The sequence below is a fragment of the Arvicola amphibius genome, chromosome 4, assembly GCF_903992535.2.
Source record: "Arvicola amphibius chromosome 4, mArvAmp1.2, whole genome shotgun sequence".
Classification (NCBI taxonomy): Eukaryota; Metazoa; Chordata; class Mammalia; order Rodentia; family Cricetidae; genus Arvicola; species Arvicola amphibius.
Window position 1 is genome coordinate 27,190,773 of NC_052050.1, and position 20,206 is coordinate 27,210,978.

At 41.5% G+C, this 20,206-nt stretch overlaps 1 protein-coding gene across 5 annotated transcripts in view; it reads left to right on the top strand.

The window, feature by feature from the left end:
- The first annotated feature begins 3,977 nt into the window (after positions 1 to 3,977).
- Positions 3,978 to 20,206, top strand: part of Luc7l3 (LUC7 like 3 pre-mRNA splicing factor) — a 32,953-nt gene continuing 16,724 nt past the window's right edge. The window contains exons 1-3 of one of the 5 annotated variants that reach the window (XM_038324986.1): positions 3,986 to 4,239; positions 9,219 to 9,331; positions 16,421 to 16,487. In XM_038324986.1, coding sequence (XP_038180914.1) covers positions 4,224 to 4,239; positions 9,219 to 9,331; positions 16,421 to 16,487 — 196 coding nt within the window. In that variant the 5' untranslated portion in view covers positions 3,986 to 4,223. Of the gene's footprint in view, positions 4,240 to 9,218; positions 9,332 to 16,420; positions 16,488 to 20,206 lie in introns of all 5 variants that reach the window. The other 4 variants (XM_038324982.1, XM_038324984.1, XM_038324985.1 and 1 more) reach the window with 4 other exon arrangements.

Genomic DNA, 20,206 nt, shown 5'->3' on the forward strand with positions numbered 1-20,206 from the left:
TTGAACTCAGGACCTTTGGAAGAGCAGGCAATGCTCTTAACCGCTAAGCCATCTCTCCAACCCTGGTACTCTGTATTTTAACACAATCTGAGTGACATGGAAAGTAAGAGTAGTCTTTAAAGAAAGGAGGGTCATTTAAAAAGATAGTAGTGACTGGTGGTATAGTGTAGTGGTAAAGTAGTTACCCAAACAAGGCTTCCATCCTGAGAACTGGAAAAAAGCAAACGAATCAACAGCAGCAGCAGCAAGGATTAGGTGATGACTGTCCTCCAAAATTTATGTGTTTTAAAGATAAGAGTTTTTAAATTTTCTTTCCTTAAAAGGATTACATCAGGAGAATTTAAAAAAAAAAAAAAGATGGGGGCTGGAGAGATAACTCAGCAGTTAAGAGTACTTACTGCCCTTGAAGAGACTCAGGATTTAATTCCCAGCACCAACATGGTGACTCACAACCATCTATAACTCCAATTCCAGGGAATGAGATGCCCTCTTCTGGCTTCTGCAGGTCTAAGCATGTACATACGTGTGCAATACATACATGCTGGCAAAACACACATACACATAAAATAAAGCAAAACAAATAAATAAAAAAAGAAAGAAAAAGGCAACTGAGTGTGAGCCAGGAGAGCAAGCCAGTAAGCAGCTCCACAGTCCTCTCTCTAGGTTCCTGCCCTGCTTGACTTCTTCCTGCCCTGGCTTCCCTTTGTGATAATCTGTAAACTGAAAGGTGAAATAAGTTGTTTTTGGTCCTGGTGTTTATCACAGCATAGAAAGCAAACTATGACAGGGTCCAAACTCAAGTCCTCACACATTCTTGGCAGGCACCTTCCTGACTTAGCCATCTATCTCCTTAGCCCTGAATGCACTTTTTAATCTAGTGACTTGAACTGCCCAAGGACCTATATTTGTTTTCGTTTGTATTTATCTCTTTTGGTGCTGAGGATCCAACCCAGGGCTTCACAGTGCCAGGGTAGCTATCTGCCATGAAGCTATACTTCCGGCCCAGGAAACTCTTTCTCTGTTTTGTTTTGTTCTGTTTCTGTTTGTTTTTCTAACTTTCCTATGAGTGGGGTGGCTCAGTCAAGGGGATGGGCATGGATGCTAAATGCAGAAAGGAGATCTGGCCTGGAAGTTGGGGTTTGGCACTCATCAGCAAAAAGTGTTAGCTGAAATTATAGGAACAGAAGAGATAACCCCAAGAGAGTTGGTGAGTACCAAGAGAAGACAGCCAGACAGAACTCTAAAGAACACTCCAAATTCTAATGGTGGAAAGGAGAGAAAATCTCTAAGGAGCTCGAGTGTGACTAACTGGAATCCCGTGGGAGGAAAAGCAGATGGGTGGGTGGGATCAGTGCTGAGTGACTCACAGGCAATAGAATGGGTAAGAAGGGCCCAAAAGGTGTGAGTCTAACCTTAGACTGTTTGTGACCTTGTAAAGTTCCAGTGGAATGGTGGGGAGGCCTGGGTTTTTCTAGCTCTGCCCAGGTTGGCTTTGAACTACAGAGCCAAGGATGACCTTGAATTTCTGGTTCTCCTGCCTCAGCTTCTCAAGTGCTCTATTTTAGCCTTTTTGGAGTTTGTTTCTCTCTAATTTTTCAACCCATCCTAGTCCAGCTCCCATTTATGAGACTCAAAGAATGTTTTTAAAAGTTTCTCGCCTACCAGTCTTTCAACAGTGTTCTTCAATGTTACCAATTTCATGTTTTCTAAACTATTTTTGTTTGTTTTGCTTCTTCGTTTGCTTTCTTAACTGTAAACTTTTCAGATTTCTGGTTGGGGAAGGTGCCTGCCTGATATGCTAACAAACGGGGACGCTGAGGTAGGAGGATCAGTCCTGAGCTTGGGATATCTTTTTCCCATTTTGCTTGGTTGGAGCTTTGTCATGTTCTTTAGTCAGTTCTGCGGGGATGGGGTGTGTGGGGGTGTTCTCTTCTATCCTTTGACAATAAAGAGGTTGGCTCCCTCTTGCTAATAAAGGAATTAAAAACCTGTTGGGTCTCTGTTTTGGTATTTTTGATAGTACTGTGTGAAATGTCTCTCTTTTACCTCACCTGCCTAAGGCATTTTCTGATTGGTTTAATAAAGAGTTGAATGAATAATAGCTAGGCAGGAGGAAATAGTAAGGACTTCTGGGTAGAGATAGGAATTCAGGGGAAGAATCTGAGGTGAGGATTTGCCAGCTAGATTCAGAGGAAGTAGGGTGTACAGTATGTAGGAGCAGAGTGTAGATTAATATAAATAGGTATTGGAAACAATCCTAAAGTAAGGTCACACTTACATAATTAATAAAAAGTCTCCGTATCACTTATTCAGGAGCTGGTGGTCCAAAGAAAGACTGCCTACAGGGCTCCTCTATCGATGGGCAGAATGTATCAATTCATTTGATCTTCTCACTAACAATGATGAGGAGGACACAAACCCTATTTTGCAGTTGGGGAAACAAAGGCACAGAAGAAGGTTTGCTGAGAATCACAAACCTAGGCAGTCTGGCCCCTTAACTATGGTTAAGTATGGTAGAGTATTAGTCCACTTTTTAACCTTATTTTTTTTTATTACATTCTATTTTATGTGCCAGCGTCGGTGTGTGGGGATGCACATGTGGAAGACACAGAGCAACTTTCATGAGTCTATTCTCTCCTTTCACTGTGTAAGTCGAGTCCTGGGGCTGGAACTTCATTGTCAGGCTCATCAAATTTATCTGCTGATGCCTTTCAGAGTAGCTATTTCTCTGACCCACCCCCATTTTTTTATTTTTTGGTCTTAAATTGTTTGAGACAAGGACTCACAGGGTAGCCCATCCTGACCTGGAACAACAGTGCAGTCCATCCTAACAAGGGTGGGGTTACAGGTTTGTTCTATTGCTCCCAACAGAATACAGTTTTGTTTGTTTGATTTTGGATTGCTGGGATTAAAGGTGTGCATTACTATGCATGGCCGAATAGACCTTTTTTTTTTTTTTTTGGTTTTTTTTTCGAGACAGGGTTTCCCTGTAGTTTCTAGAGCCTGTCCTGGAACTAGCTCTTGTAGACCAGGCTGGCCTCGAACTCAGAGATCCGCCTGCCTCTGCCTCCCGAGTGCTGGGATTAAAGGCGTGCGCCACCACCGCCCGGCTAGACCTTTTTTTGTTGTTGTCTTGTTTTTCCAGACAGGGTTTCTGTACATAGCCCTGGCAGCCCTGGAACTCGCTTTGTAGACCAGGCTGGCCTCAAACTCACAGAGATCCACTTGCCTTTGCTTCGAGTGCTGGGATGAAGGGCATGCGCTGCTACACACCCTTTCTTTAAAAAAAAAAAAAAAAAAGGAAGAAAGACAAAGAAAAAAAAGTGCATGATTCCAGAGGAATGGAGTCTAGAGTCTGACCTCTGGCCTCCTTTTACAAGCATCTGAACACACAACAACACTCGCACAACACACACAAAACGAAGGAAAATAAATTCCTGCATGGGCGGTATCAAGACATAATTCCCACACCGCACTTTGCCTATTCCTTGGTTTTCCACCGTAAAAATCAAAGAAATCCGGACAAAACCAGGTAGAGGAGTCGGGGATTTAGTATAGCGGTAGAGCGTTTAGTGTAAAGTCCACGGTTAGGTTCCCAGCTTCAATGACAAAGAAATACGGCCAGGTAAAGGAGACACTAACTTTAGCGACTAGGAAAATGGAGGATGAGCATGAACGCAGCTTGCTCATCTCGTTTCCCTCGCTGGAAGATGGCACCCTGGGCACCACGTGGACAAAGGGACATCTTCTCCATTCCGGGGCACTGTCAAAGCCTCCAGAGCGAGGAGGAAAGGGGCCGACAGCCCAGGCCGTTAGGGAGGCTAGGGCTCGGCCGGCACAGACACGGCGGGGCGGAGTCAGCGCCTGGCCCCCGCTTGCCCTCGGCCTGGCCCGGAGGTCCCGCCCCCTCGCCGGCGGAGTCGCGTCGCCTTCGCCGCCCGGGCCTAGGCGTGTCTCCGCGGGCGCACGGCATGCTGGGAAGGTGCCCGGGCGGCGGCCATTTTGTCTTATCCGCTCCTCTTTGGAAGAGGCTTTTCGTCTTGAGAGTGGGCCGAGCGGGGGTTCTGGCGACCGAGTGGCTGGTTTTTTTCCGTCAGTGGGTGCTAGGGCTGGTGGGAGCAGCCGCCCGGAGGAAGCACCATGATTTCGGCCGCGCAATTGTTGGATGAGTTAATGGGCCGGGACCGAAACCTCGCCCCGGATGAGAAGCGCAGCAACGTGCGATGGGACCACGAGAGCGTAAGTCCCGTGGGCCTTGGGCCTGTGCCCAAGCGCCTGGGGGAGGGGAGGCGAGGGAGGGCGCGGGCCGGGCCAGGCTGGGGCTCGGAGCGATTTGGGGTCCTGGTCGCGCCGCCTGGAGCACCTGACGGCTGCGGGAGGCGGGAGGGCGGCCCGGGAGGGAGGATTCCGCGCGAACCCCGGGGATAGGGCGATTTGTTGTTCTGGGGAGGAAGTCCGGGATTGCGCTCGGCGGAGCCGAAAGGAGCACCTCGGTGAGGCCGGGAAACGCGGGAAAAAGGAAGGAAGGGCTCATTTTTAGTACACCGGAGCTCCGGGCTTTTTACCGCATGCAAAAGAAGGGCAAATCCTCCCGTTATTTGGGTGCAGCCATCGTGTTTAGCCTGATGTCTGACCACTGTTAGTGGGAGAAATTATGGCAGTTGCCTCGTTTAGGGGTGGTTCCGTTTCGACACTTTGGGAAAGTAGACATTTGATACAGGTCATAACTTGATACAGTTGATCGTAAACAGTGTTTGTATTTAGCAGTCCTGTTAGATGGCAGTTGTGTTTAAGTCCCTCAGGTAGGCGCGTGTCAAGGTTTTTGCTTTCACATAAACTCACTGGAGCCTTTTACCTACTTGGGCTTCATTATAACTCCAGCTTCGCAGGTGAGAACTGGAGAAGCTCGTTCAAGGTCTTTTGGTACTCGGCAAAAGCGACGTCTAATTTTTATAGCCCCGTTCAGCTTGCACGGTTCTGTGCAGCTGGCTCCTCGGAAATTTTATATTGTATTTTAAGTATTTTTTATCTAGTTTTGAGCGTGGAGCACACTGTTTGAAATCTTAACCGGAGAATAGACGGACTTTGTTTTCCTTTGCAGTTACAATCAAACAGCGAGGAAATCACTTGCTATTAAAAATAGGAGGAAAGGGTTCAACAAAGGCTTTGTTGAGACATTGTTTCACTTCGTAGGTCAGGTTGTTCTCGAATTTGAAATCCTTGCTTAGCTTCCAGAGTACTGGGATTACAGGTGTTTCCACGCTTGGCTAACATAGATAGGCCTTTCAGGAAAGTAAATTATGCATTGTTTTCAAACACAGGGTCTAAGTAATGTAAAAATTTCTCTTTTGCAGTGGAGAAAAATGAAGTGGGGGGGGGTACATGATTATTTTTATAAAGTGTTTGTGTAAGGTTGTATGGAGGTGGTACCTGACTCCAGAGTAGTATAAAAGTATTCTTAGGTATAATTTATGGTGTTGGCTGTTAATCATAGCAATCCATGTATTTGTGATTGATTTCAACATCTGTGGATTTTTAAATGTTTATGTCTCCATCATTTGTCGCAGTATTAGTCTAGACTCTTGGTTATGTCTTGACCCTGTTGGCTTTTTTTGGCCTCTGTCACGGTGAATTTCTCTTTCTGTGTCCCCCCCCCCCCCCACTGCACTTAACTCTTTTTTTTGTTGTTTGTTTTGTTTTTGGAGACAGGGTTTCTCTGTGGCTTTGGAGTCTGTCCTGGAACTAGGTCTCATATTCCAGGCTGGCCTGGAACTCACAGACCTCCCGCTTGTCTCTGCCTCCTGAGTGCTGGGATTAAAAGCTTGCGCCACCACTGCCGGGCTCACTTAACTCTTCTATATAAGCTTTTTTTGTTTTGTCTTGTTTGTTCCAGACAAGAATTTTTCAGGGTAGGCCTGGCTGTCATGGAACTTGCTCCATAGACCAAGTTGGCCTCGCAAAGATCTCCCTGCCTCTGCCTCCCAAGTGCTGGGATTTAAGGCGTATGCCACCACTGCCCAGCTCAGTCTAAGCTTTTGAAAAAGTTAGGAAACATCAGCTGGGCTTGGTGGCACACATCTTTTATCCCACTACTGGGGAGGCAGAGGAAAGTGGATCTTGGTGTATTCAAGGCTAGCCAGAGACTCTCAAAAATAAACAGCAACCAAGACTAGAAAAATTATGTTTTTTTTCCCCTGAAGCATAAATAGGACTTTTGTGGTCCGGATTAGAATGAAAAGTAATTTCATCCTTTACATCTTAGTTTTGAGCATGTTGTGAAGAATAGCACATGGTAATGCATGTGGATAAGTTTATGAGGTCGCAGTGGTGAAAGAGATGAAAGAGATGAGGCTTTGATGTCACCTCAGCCATAGATGTGCTTTCCCTTTGGTTTTAATGCTTTTTATTGATAGAACATTTAGTGATTGTCATCAAAATATTTCATGCCTTTAATGTCGAAGTTGCATTGTATTCTAATTTCAAGGATTTCCAGGCATTTAATTGACATTTCAAACTCCTGTCTTCAGAGTTGGGGGGGTGCTGGTGGTCCTCACGAGGAAAAATATCATGGGTATTTGGTGGGTGTGGGTAGATGGGGGGGTTGGACATAGGGCCTCTGGCTTTGTGGCTGAGAGAGAGCCATCTCTGACTCGTATTTAAAAATTTCTTCTTTGCAATACTTGGATTAGATGGAGAAAAGCCACATAACTGGGCAAACCATTTTGTTGTTACTTTTTTGGAATAAGGATGAGAAAATACCAAAAAAAGAAGATGTGGAAATGGAAATCAAGCCTGATGTAGTGTGTGCCTGTAATTTTAGCACCCTGGTGGCTAAGGCAAGAGTAAATCAGAGTTCCAGGCTGGCTTAGGTTAACCCTGTCTCAAACAAAGCAAGGAGAAAAAAGATTAAATTTCAATTATTTTATAAACATACACACACACACATATACTATATAGATATTTAGCAGTCAGAATAGAAATTTGGATGGCGGTATTTGTGTGTGTGTGTGTGTGTGTGTGTGTGTGTGTGTGTGTGTGTTTAATCTCAGCACTCTTTGATTCCAGACCAATCTGGTCTATATAGGAAGGTCCAGGCTACCCAGAGCTACATAGTGAGACCCTGTCTTTTTTTTAAACATTTATTTTTAATATATATGTTTTGCCTGTATGTATATGTGCCTCAGAACTCCTGGAACTGGAATTAGAGTCAGTCGTGCTTTGCCTCATGATTGCTGGGAATTGAACCCTAGCCCTCTGGAAGAACAGGCAGTGTTCCTACTGAACCATGGAGCGGGGGGGGGGGGGGGGGGGGCAGGGGAAACTTCTTCACCTTAGTGTTAATAGTTCTAAGATAGGTTTTCTAAAAATGTATTTGTATTTATACACATCCCATATACATTTATCTTGTATTCTATATGAGTGCCTGAATATACGTGTGTGTACCATGTGAATGCCAGAAAGAGGGAGTAGGACCCCACTGGAATTGGAGCGTGGATGGTTGTGAGCCGCTATGTAGGTGCTAAGAACCAAACAGCAAGTGCCTTACTTTTTCCTTTTTCTTTTCTCTTTTTTTTGGTGGGGGTGGGGGTGGGGGGGTTGGTTTTTCGAGACAGTTTCTCTAGTAACAGCCCTAGTTCTGGAACTCTGTTTCAGGGTGGCCTCGAATTTACAAAGATCCGCCTGCCTCTGCCTCCCGAGGGTTGAGATTAAAGGTATGTGCACAAGTACTCTTAATTACTTTAGTTGTAAGATAGCCTTATTTGACTCACCGGGTAATTTACTTTAATTGCATATTTCTGTATCCCTCCAGCCTAGCACAGTGATTTTAAAATCTTTTTACATTTATTGGGGTGTGGGGGTGGGTGAGTGTGTCAGAGGACAATTTAAGAATGTTGTTCTCTCCACCTGTGGGTTTCAGGGGTTTGATCATTAGATTTGGCAGCAAGTACCTTTTACAAGATGAACCATCTAGCTTGCTTCTGTTTTTTTTTTTTTTAATTGGGGGAGGGAACTTTGCTAGAATATGATACTTAGCTGAAGATGACCTTGAATGTGTGCTCCTCTTGCCTCTACTTTCAAGTGCTAGGAAAGTAGGAAAGTACATTGTTAAAGTTAATTTCATCTGTACGTTTAAAAGTGTTGCTTTATAAGACTTATTTTTTTAAGAGACTAGGTTCTGTGTAACAGAGCAACCTTAAACTCGTGATATTCAAGCCTCTACCTCCCTAGTGCTGGGTTTTATAATCATGTCAAGAATATTCTTGGGTACAGTTATTTTACTTTGTGTGTATGTGTATGCACTCATATGCACACTGCTAGAGTGGGCACTTTTGTGAAGGTCAGAGGATAGACAACCTGTTTGATTTTGGTTCTGTCCTTCTGTGTGGGCTCCAGAGGTTGATCTTGAGTCTTTAGGCTTAGTTGCAAACACCTTTAGTGTTTGAGCTGTCTTGATGTTTGCTTTCGTGGGGGTGGGGAGTGGCAAAAAAACACAAGCCCTACCCTTGTTGAGTCTTGCTTAATGTAGTAGTAGTGTTAGTGCTTTTCAGGCTCTTTGAGAGTAGTTTTCACCCAACAGCAACTCTTTCAAGGATTCATTAACATATGCCGCGTTTGTGCTTTGCATATTTACAGCCACTGGTGGTTTTGCATTAAGCAGTTTGTCCTACTTTTGGTTGGTGTTAACTTGTAAGTAACCTTAGTAATGAGGAAAGCATGAGATTGTAACTGCCTGGGGTAAGTACCTTAGGATCCAAGTGGAAGATTTTAGTGTTGCCAGAGAAGCCCTTAGAAGCTGTATATAGAAGATTACAAAGTCTAATCTGGAGCTTTTAGTGTTTGTTAATGTGATAAGAATTTTGTAGTTCAAATTGAAGGCTTACATTCAGAATCTCCTTCCAAAAGTGAATTTAACTGTGGATGATGTAACTGACTTTTACAATGTCTGCAATTAAATGCGGTTGTTTTATTTGCAGGGAAAGGGTCTTCATATTTTTCGAGGCTGGTCTTGAGTGATCCTCTTGCCTCCCACATCCTGCCATGACTGAAGTTGCTTTTGTCATGTACCTTAATTCAAGCATAATGTGTTTGCTAAAGGTTACTATGAAGAGAATTGAACTAAATGTACTTCTAAAACTTTTGGGATGTGAGCAGATACTGTCACTGATAGTACCAAACAACTTTTTAAAAAGATGGTCTGTTTGCCACACTGTGTACAGGTGTTGTTGGAGACCAGAAGAGGGCTTTGATTCCTCAGGAGCTGGAATTACCTGCCATTGTAAGCTGCCTAACATGGATGCTGGGAACCAAACTTGGATCTTTCAGAAAAGCAGGAAGTACTCTTAACTGCTGAGCTATTTCTTCTTCCCCAAACTTAATACATAAAATATGTCTGTCCATATTCTTACTTGGGGAAAATAATTGCTCCAGAGTCTGAGGTGGGGAAGAGGTTCAGTTTGGGAGGGAAAATTAAAGGTATAAAATTAGTATCTACAGAGGCTGGGGATGGGTCTCAGATGGTTCAGCACTGCCAAACCTAACAGCCTGAGTTCAGTCACTAGGACCCATATTTGAAAGAGAGCACAAGCTCTCAAAAGTTGCTTTGTAACTTCCAGATGCATTCTATAGCATATGCACACCCACATATATACAAAAATAAACAAGCAAACACTTTTTTAAAAAAAATATTTATTTATTTATTATGTATACAATATTCTGTCTTTGTGTATGTCTGCAGGCCAGAAGAGGGCACCAGATCTCATTACAGATGGTTGTGAGCCACCATGTGGTTGCTGGGAATTGAACTCAGGACCTTTGGAAGAGCAGGCAATGCTCTTAACTGCTGAGCCATCTCTCCAGCCCAAGCAAACACTTTTTAAAATTAGTGTAGTCCATGATACCTACTATTAAATATTAAATTCCTGCAGGCAGCTCAACAGGTTGAAGAGTGTTCTTTCCTAGAGACTCAGTCTAAACACCTTCTGGGCAACTCAGCCGGTTTTTGCTTCTTTCTGGCTGTTGGTCTGACTTTAGAGGCGTCTTTGTTGCTTGTCTTATCTGAGAGTCTTTGCAGCTCAGCTCTACTAATCTGAAAGGCACTATGAACTTTTATTTTGGATTTTGGGAAGGTGTCCGCTGGTGAGTCTGGTCTGTTTCAGAGACTTCCTGAAGCTGTTTTGGGTTGTTTACTTCTGCTTAAAAGAGCTTCCCTGCTGGGTGGAATAGTTCAAACATCTCCCCCCCCCCCATTGTTTGAGATGATTCTAAAATACCTGTCTTAAAGATATCTTGTATCTCTAAAATACATAGATGTAATGGAGATCCCTGAACAGTTGGAGGCTTCCTCCCGGACCCGTGATTAGGTACAAAGCACACACAAACACCTGATTTCACAGAGAAATCCTTTATTGAGCAGGGAACAAAAGTTAATGTGACTGCTTTCTGACTCAGAAAACAGCAGCAAATGATCTTGCAGGTGTAATTTTTAAGATGAGGAAAACTACGCTTACATTCCCAGAAAATGGACTATGGTTGTTTTCCTTTGTTTAGAATGTTGGTTAGAAGTTGTTAAAGATAATGGTCAGAAAGAAAGCTAAACAAGGGAGATTCGATTCAGTTCTTTTTTGTTTGTTTGTTTTTTAAAGTGGGGGATGCTGTGGGGCAATAGTCTTTTATTCTGTCACTTGTATTTTAATAAAATGCTGATTGGCCAATAGCCAGGCAGGAAGTTTGAGGCAGGGCAATGAGAATGCTGGGAAGTGAGGAAGCAAGATGTGACTGCCTTGCTAAAAAAGGTACCAAGCCATGTGCCTAACTCAAGACAAGGCTTTTTGCTTCTCCAGCTCTTCCAGACTCCTCCTCCTCCTCCTTCTTTTTCCCTGTATCTTTGCAATATGTAAGTTATAAAAATTAGTTAATAAGAAGCCTGAGTTACTGGGCCATTTTATGATTAATGTAAAAAATATGAGGAAAGGGGGAGGTCTGTGTTAGAATGGACTAGGATGCAGTGGTAAAGGAGATATGGGATGAGAGAAAGGGGGCAGGGGTATTTTTCCAGAGAGACAAAGGACTGCCTCTGGATAGAGAGAAGACAGATATGACACATACAAATGGTGGTTTATAAAGATAAAATGGGAAGCCCTGTGTTAGGGTGTAATGTTTAATTTTAATTGGGCATATTAATTAGGTGAATCAAAGGGGGCTTCTGATTGCTGGACTTCAGAACTTCAATAACTGGTTCTTGGTAGTCAGCCTCAGGAGGGAGAAACAGCCAATAAGGGAATAGACCTTGGTGGCTAGCTTTAGGAATGTAATCTAACGGTTTTTAGTAAGGCAGAGGGAATGGAGAGTAGGGGAAGGCCTGCCAGAGCCACATGTTTGAGTGAACTAGTCCTGATGTGGGGTGCCCTTCTGTATGTTATGAATATGTCTTACCATTGGTTAATAAAGAAATTGATTTGGGCAATAGCCAGGCAGTAAATCCAAGCAAAGATACAGGGAAGAAGAAGGTGGAGTCTGGAAGAGCTGGAGAAGCTAGATGTGAGGTAACAAACCACAAGCCTCGTACTAAAATATAGAATAATAAAAATGGGTTAATTTAAGTTGTTAATAATAAGCCTGAGCTAATAGACCAGTTTGTTTGTAATTAATATTAAGCTTCAGAGTGGTTATTTGGGAACTGACAGATGGGAGAGAAACCTTTAGTTACAGTGTCCCTTCATAATGATTATTGAATAAATAGTGAAAGTACATTTGCTTACTAATGGTTTGATTTCTGTCTTATGATAAAATACCGCAGCGAAAGCAATTAAGGAAGGAGAGAATTTATTTTGGTTTACAATTGCAGAAGGTTGCAGTCTTCCATGGCAGAAGGAGCACAAGGCTGGCCAGCCATTCTTTATCTCGCTATGCAGGAGAAGAGAAAGAATAGGAAATGGACCCAGACTGTAAAACCTCAACCTGGCTCAGCATGCTTCCTATAAGGCTCAGCCTTCTAAAGGTTTCATAAACTTCCTAGACAGTGCCAACAGCTGGAGACCAAGTGTTCACATACATGTGTAGCACGAATAATAAAAACTCAAGAGACACACCTGTCTTTAGATGTGATTTTCACCAAGGGAGATGGCTACTTCAGTTCCTTTCAACAGAACTGCATTGTTTTTATTTTTTTATTTTATTTATTTATTTTTGGTTTTTCGAGACAGGGTTTCTCTGTAGCTTTGGAGCCTGTCCTGGAACTAGCTCTTGTAGACCAGGCTGGTCTCGAACTCACAGAGATCCGCCTGCCTCTGCCTCCCGAGTGCTGGGATTAAAGGCGTGCGCCACCACCGCCCGGCTTGCATTGTTTTTAAATACTAGCAGAATTGTGTAGGCACAACCATCAGGCCTGAGATTGTCAGTGGAGTGACAAAAAGGAACTGGCGATGGCTGCAGTGACCAAGTGTGAGTACTACAGTGAAGAAAACCAGAGGGTGCACAGAGTGGGGCATCTGGCTAGACTCGAGAAGGCCTTTTCATACAAATTGACCTTGAAATACTGGAACCTAAAGACTGGGTATGAATCAGCCTGAGGAAGGGCAGAGAGAAGATTGAAAGAAATGAATGTTATTGGGAAATTTTAAGTAATGTTACAACTGAAGCCTTTGGGTATCTTGGGAGGGGAGTGAGTGGGCAGATACTGGAGAATGAAGTTTGAACTTCATTATATTGAGAAATGGTTGAAGGCTTTGAAGCAGTTGAAGATGTTCACTGCCCAACTGCTATGAAGATTGAAATTTTATCATTTTGCCAGGAGGCAGAGACAGGTGGATCTTTGAGTTTGAGGCCAGTATGGTCTACAGAGTGAATTACAGGACAGCCAGGGCTACACAGATACCCTGTCTCAAATAACTTAAGAAAGGAAGAAAGAATTTTATCATTCAGAATGTGTAACCGTAAGAGAAATATGTGAGCCGTGACTGTAAAGCAGTGTGAGACACAAAGACTAATTGTCTAAAGTATAGTCCCACTGTAGCTGGATCGGAACCATAGCTCTCAGACTGACTCTTACAGACCCTCTGTCCTTGAAGTTCCTTCTGCTTTTCTTTGTCTTTTGCTTCTTAAAAACTCCATAATTCTTTTAGCTTAAAAAAATTTAACTAGGGGCTGGGTGGTGGTGGCGCACGCCTTTAATCCCAGCACTCGGGAGGCAGAGGCAGGCGGATCTCTGAGTTCGAGGCCAGCCTGGTCTACAAGAGCTAGTTCCAGGACAGGCTCTAGAAAGTACAGGGAAACGCTGTCTCGAAAAAACAAAAACAAAACAAAACAAAAAACTTAACTAGGCATGGTAGCAGAACTCCCACATCCCGTTACTCAGAAGGCTGAGACAGGAGGAATTCAAATTCTAGGCCAGCTTGGACTGTTGGGTGAGGCTATTTTTAGAATATTGGTTTTAGCCCCCCCCCTCCATTTTTGCCAACTGCCTGCCAAAAGTTAGTAATTTACAATAGAAGTTCTGTGAACGTTTCCTAGGATTTTAAGCCAAGGATTCATATCTGCAGGTGCCTGTAAATACATTTATATTTGATTTAAATTTACATGCTAATTATTTGAAGCTGTTCTGATTGGTTACATGATCTGACTACAAGGGCAAGAAATACAGTAAACCAATTTTTTTTCTCCTTTCAACTGATGGTCTTGGGAATGTTAGAGTTTTAAGTATTAATTAGTACAAGGAAGAATTACATTGCTTAGTGTTCGGTTCTGGTAGATTCAGGAAAATAAAAAATCTTTATAAAGTATTCTTAGTTATGTTTGAGATTGAAGGGCTTTTTTTCTCTTTTTTCTCCAGGGCTTTGTGTGTGCTGGGGAGTCACCTTGTCACCAAGCTGCATCTCCAGCCTGTGACTTGGAGATGATCAGAATTACTGATCCTGCTTTTTTTTTTTAAGCAGTAAATAGTGTTCTCATGATTCCCTGAATATATTAGGAAATTGATGTTACTATTTTCCTTGAATTTAGATAGTGCGTGCTCGCTCTCTCTTTTGAGACAGGGTTTTTCTGTGTAGCTTTGGAGCCTATCCTAAAACTAGTTCTGTAGACCAGGCTGGCTTAAAATTCACAGAGATCTGCCTGCCTCAGCCTCCTGGACAATGGGATTAAAGGTGTGTGCCACCACTGCCCAGTAAACTTTTTTTTTTTTTTAATAAAAGTAAAATTACACAGCTGGGCATTGTGGCTCATACATAAAACACATATAATTGACACGCAGGTGCTAAGACAGAATTGTTATGAATTCAGAGCCACACGTACTATATATATAATGCGTTCCAGACTGCCCTGGGCTACAGAGTAAGACTTTGTCTCAAAAAGAAGGTGATGTGGAGCTTAAGTTGAAGAGAATGATCTTAAAAGTCAAATATTGGTGTTTCTAAGAAAAGTGGTACAGAGCAAGACAGGTTGAAACTAGCACCCTCAGAACCACACATGTGCACACACAAACATTAAGTTATATCAGGTTAATGTAAAACAATCTGTTTAGACTTGATACATGAAGTTCAGATTTTCACCATATGTGTATTTATGATCAAGGTGGCACATGCCATTATGTGTGAGGTCAGTCTTCTACCATGTGGGTCCTTGGAATGAGCTCGGGTTGTCAGGCTCAGCACCAGCTGTTTTTACATCATGAGCCAACTCTCCATCCTCTTTAAATTTTATTATTATAATTATGTGTGTGAGTGCATCATGTGTGTGTGTGTGTGTCTTGGTGAGCCATGTGGAGGCCAGAGGACAATTTTGTAGAATCCATTCTCCTTCCTCCTTTACATGGGTTCTGGATAATTGCCAGGCAGGCTAACTGAACAGTCTCACTGACCACTTTTTTTGATTGGCCTGAAACTCTATGGACCAGACTACAGAGATCCACCTACCTTTCTTTGCCTCCTAAGTTCTGGGACTAAAAGACATACATATATTACCATAACACCAGGCCTTTGCCAATCTCTTTCTCTTTTTTGGTTTGGTTTTTCATGTAACAGTCCTGGAACTCACTCTATAGACCAGGCTGGCTGTCCTCTAACTCTAGAACTCAGTTCTGTTTCCTGTCAGGCATGCAGCCTAGAATATGCTCCATTCCTACCCTTCTTACTGTTGTTTAAATGTAATGCATTAATAATCACAGTAACAGTGAAATTTTGGGTGAAAGGCAATGGTTTGGAATTTTGATTAATGTGCTTTAGTTTACTAAATTAAATATGGAATCTGGAAGAGTTTCTCAAAAGTGGGCTTGGTGTGATAGAGTAAACCTTGTGATACCAGCATTTACGATACTGAAGCAGAATTGTTTTCAAGGCCAATTTGGGTTACATAATGAGACACTGTTTCAATGACAAATGCATCTACAGGAAAGAATTAAATTCATTTCATGTTCATAATGTTTTCTTCAAAGGGATCTAGTAAGAGTCACTTAGTGAAAGTATTGGTGTGTGAAATGTCTAATACATGGACAGTTAGAGAAACAATAATATAAAACTAATTTACTTTAAATAAGTGTTACCTTTGATTTAGACAATGAGTCCACAAGGCCTAATCTGTAAATAGATAAAATCTGTTAACTTCAAAGCTTGAATATCGATTGTGGGGAACTCGCTGTACAAGACACCTGAGTACTACAAGAAGAGAAAAATAAGGACGGGAAAGAAAAACTTAGAATGAGATCATTGCACATTATATTCAGATGTATTACTGAAATATCACAATGTACATCATGTCAGTGACAAAAATGGATTTATAAAAACAATGTTTTTTTTTAAAGATTATATTTTTAATCATGTGAGTGGGAGGCCTGTGTGTATATGTACATAAACACAGGATATGTATGCATGCCAGAAGAGAGCTGGAGTTACAGGTAGTTGTGAGGCTACCAATTTGCTTTCTGGAAATGGGACTTGTGTCCTCTGCAAGAGCAGTACCTCCTAAGTGCTGAGCCATCTCTCTATAGCCTGTTAGAGGTTGTTTGTTTTTAGCTAATAAAAATTCATTGCCAGGTGGGGTGGTGCACAGTTTTTATCACAGCACTAGGGAGGCAGAGGCAGACAGCTTTCTGGGTTCAAGGACAGCAGAACCATACAGAGAAACCCTGTCTTGGGACACCCCCTCTCCCATTTCGTTTTTCTGTATTATTATGAGATTCCTGAATATCATGCTAGGTTCACAGCCAGTTCTTAAAACACCAGATCATATTTGAACAGACATAATTAGTTTATTTTTAGAAAAATGACAATTCTATAAGTTATTCATTTTGTCAAAATGTATAAGTCGTGTTCATACTTGGTCAAAAGATGAACAATACATCAAGACATAAATATTTGGCACCCTTTCAAATGGAAATTTTAGAACTAAGCAATTTTTTAAAGTTAAGTACTTTTTTTTCTCTTAATAGGTTTGTAAATATTATCTCTGTGGTTTTTGTCCTGCGGAATTGTTTACAAATACTCGTTCTGATCTTGGTAAGTGATTTTTTTTCTGTTTCCCTTTGTATTATACTTAGAGTTAAACTTCTTTAACCAGGCATGATGACACAAGCCTATAATCTCAGCAGGAAACAAGGGGATCTTGAGTTGAAGGCCAGCCCAGGTTATGGAATAATAAAACCTTTTATCCAAGTAAAACTCAACTTTCTTTGTAATCCTGAAGTTTTTTTCCTTGAAAATTTGCCGATAAATAATTTCTACTTGATTTAATTATGAATATGTTAGTAAATTGTAATCTGATCAGACATACTGGCATAATTAAATGTTAACACCTACACTTGTAAAACACTAAAGTGAAAATTGTTCACATGTACACTTTACTCTAGAACAGGCTAGCTTGAAATATACTTATGTGGCTTAGGCTGGCCACATAAAAGCATAAAGCTCTATCTTCTGAATGCTGAAATCACAGGTATAAGTGATCATGCCTGGTCAAAAGTGTACTCTATGCTAAAGGTGTGGAATAGGTAGTAACACCAGGTGTTACTTCTAAAACACAGTTTTAGAAGATTGGTCTTAGTAGAGACCTGTGTTGAAAGTCTGCAGAGGGACTGAGAAAACAATCGTTGGGTTCTAGAATTGTGGCTAGTGCCAGATATGGGCCATCAGGATATTGTAAAAGTCAGGGCTGAGTCAAAAGACAAAATGCAGAAGATTTTCAGTTGAGAGAAAATTCGGCTTTGACACTGTTAACATTTTGAAGCAGTTGTTTGTTTTTTTGTTTGTTTGTTGTTGTTGTTGTTTTTTGAGGGTGTTGGCAGGATTTCTAGCCCAGACCTTAGTAGCATATACCATGATGACAACCAGAACTGTCTGTCACCAGACATTGACAAATGTCCTCTGGGGTCTGAATAACTCCCAGTAAAGAACCACTAATTTCAGTATTCTTGCACATTTCTTGATGCTAACTTTTCCACTCTAGTGACCCAGAAAGATAAGGATTATTTTTTGTAGAAATTGACCAGAAAGACCCGAAGTATAAACTACAAACATAATTGGATGAGTTGTGAGTTCTCTCACATTACTGATATCAGTGTTTGCCTTGGGGAATATTGTGGCTGGAAGAGTCTGGATCTTGACATTTTAAGCACAGCACAGGGAAATTGTGAGCAAAAATGAAATTGTAAAAACAATCTTTAAATAGCTCTGCCCCGTCTCTCTTCAGAAGAGGTGGCTGTGATCTCCACTCTCCCTCTCTCTTCCCCTCTCTCCCTCCCACTCCCCCTTCCCTTTTATTAAATAAACTACATCTAAACTCCAAAAAACAATTTTTTTAAATAAGTACTTAATAGTAGTGTTCTCTTAGAGGCATCTTGGAAGGTATAGCTAGAAATTTCCCCCTGGTGTAGAGAGCAGGTGAACACCTTAGAAAAGAGATCTATTGCCTGCATTCTGACCCTCTGAGCGTCTCCTTTTAAAAAAATAAGTTCTTGGTTTCCCTTCAGTAAAGGCCCTTGTTTACAAATCTTGCCCATCCATTCTAATTTCCAGTCAAAATTTGGAAGTATCTTTTAAAAACTTATTGCCAGGGCTGGAGAGATGGTTCAGTGTTTTTAAGCATTGACTCTTGCAGAGGACCTGGTTCAGTTCCTAGCACCCATGTGGTAGCTCCATGTGACTCCGGTTCTAGGGGCTCCAGTGCCCTCCTATGACCAGATATGTAAGTGTAGTACATATATAACATGCTGCTAAAACAGTCTTTGAAAAATAAGTTGCCTGTCAGGGAACACTAACCTGGCAGACATGTGAAGAATGCCTTCAACTTAGGTTAGCAAAATGGTCAAGGGAGGAGGTATGATGATAAGAAATGATAGGAAATACAGTAGGAAAAAGTTTGAAATGCTTAAATCTTACCTGATTTTAGTATCTTCAGAGAAATGGTATGTGCACATTAGAAAGAATAGATTACAATTAAGCTGAACTTTTTAAAAATAAATCTTTTAGAAGTTAAAACTAGAGAAATGTGAAATAAAAGCCAGTGGACTGGACTGGTGGTTTGGCTTAGGGGGTACTTATGCTTGCTCTGCAAGCATGAGGATTTGAGTTCAAACCCCAGCACCCACATGAAAAGCTGCACATGCCTGTCATGACAGCATTGTGGGAGTGGAAGGCAGGTAGATCAGAACTTGCTGGCCAGCCAACCTAGCTGAACAGCAAGTAGGGGAAGACACCAAAGTCATGCTCTGACTCCTTCAAGCTTGTACATGAACACACAAAAGTGCTATACACTCTTGCATGTACCACACAGTATTGCGTGCGCATATATATACACATACAAAAAAATACATCACTGGGCTGAACTGAAGTTGAGTCATATAACTATTGTAATCTCAGCACCCTGGATGCTGAGGCAGGAGACCCTCACATTAAAGGCGGCCAGCAGTGATGCATAGAGGTATGTACATACCTTAATAGAAAGGACTGGAGTAATTTGAAAATAGAATGTTATGAAACATGCAGTAGAACAAAAATATTAGTATGCAAATGTGTTTAAATTAGAGCCAATATTAATAGTTTGAGACAATACAGATGGGGAAGAAATAAAAAGAAATGCATTTAAAAATTTCAGTGATTTCATATATATATATATATAGTATATATATAATATATATATACTATATATATACTAGTGTTTTTATCTATATGAATATTTACATACCAGATGCATGCCTGGTGCCTACAGGGGTCAGAAGAGGGCATTGGGTCCCCTGGAACTCCCATTTAGGGGCTGGGAATTTAATCTGGGTCTTCCGCAAGAGCATTCTGTGCTTTAAACTGCCAAGCCATCTCTCTAGTCCCAAGAAATACATTTTTAAATTTAGTGTTGAACATCATTTTTAGGTTGGTTAAATCCTTCAAGTGATGGGCACAACAACGGATGACAAGAATCCATACTCTCCCTGGCACACCTTGCTGAATTAGAGAACAGCAAACACAGGAGCAGCTTAACCACAAAATTATGGTTCAGAATGACCTAAGATTTATGCGGTGCAAGAAGTTTGAAAACACCAGAGAATTACCTTCAGGATTTGTGCTGATACCAGAGTTAGTGTAGAAAATATTGAAGTATGAGAGTAAAGAAAGATGTTTTGGGACATAGGAAGTCTCAGCAAGCATGTTCCCATGTATCCTTTCTAAAACAAGTTATCCAGGATAATGTTCATTAACCTGACAAGAATAAAGAAAAATAAGCTCTGGTAGTATATCTAATACAGTGTGGGTGAGGAATTCTTTAAGATAGTAACTCTAGTAAGCTTGGAAAATAAGCATCCCAGATGGAAGTAAGACAAGGCTCCCTGAAGAGAACAAAAATTGCTGCCTTGTCTTTAGGGAAATAAGTGTGGAGATACTTTCTTAGACTAAGTGGAAGTATTTAAGGGAGATCTAAAAATATATACATAGAAAACATATCTCAAGGAAAGACACAAATATCTTCCACACCTTTTGTTTGGGCTACAGGGAATGCTGTTGGCCTGGTCAAAATGTAATTCCAAAAGATGGCTTAGCTGTTTTGTTTTGTTTTGTTTTGGAGACAGAGTCTCCATGTAGTCCTGGCTGTCCTGACTAGACCAGGCTGAATTCCTGAGTGCTGGAATTAAAGTTGTCTGCCACCTTACTCGGCATTTTTGATGTATAATATTGATTAAAAATAAGCACAAAATTCCAAAACAAAGCCCGGTGATGGTGGCGCAAGC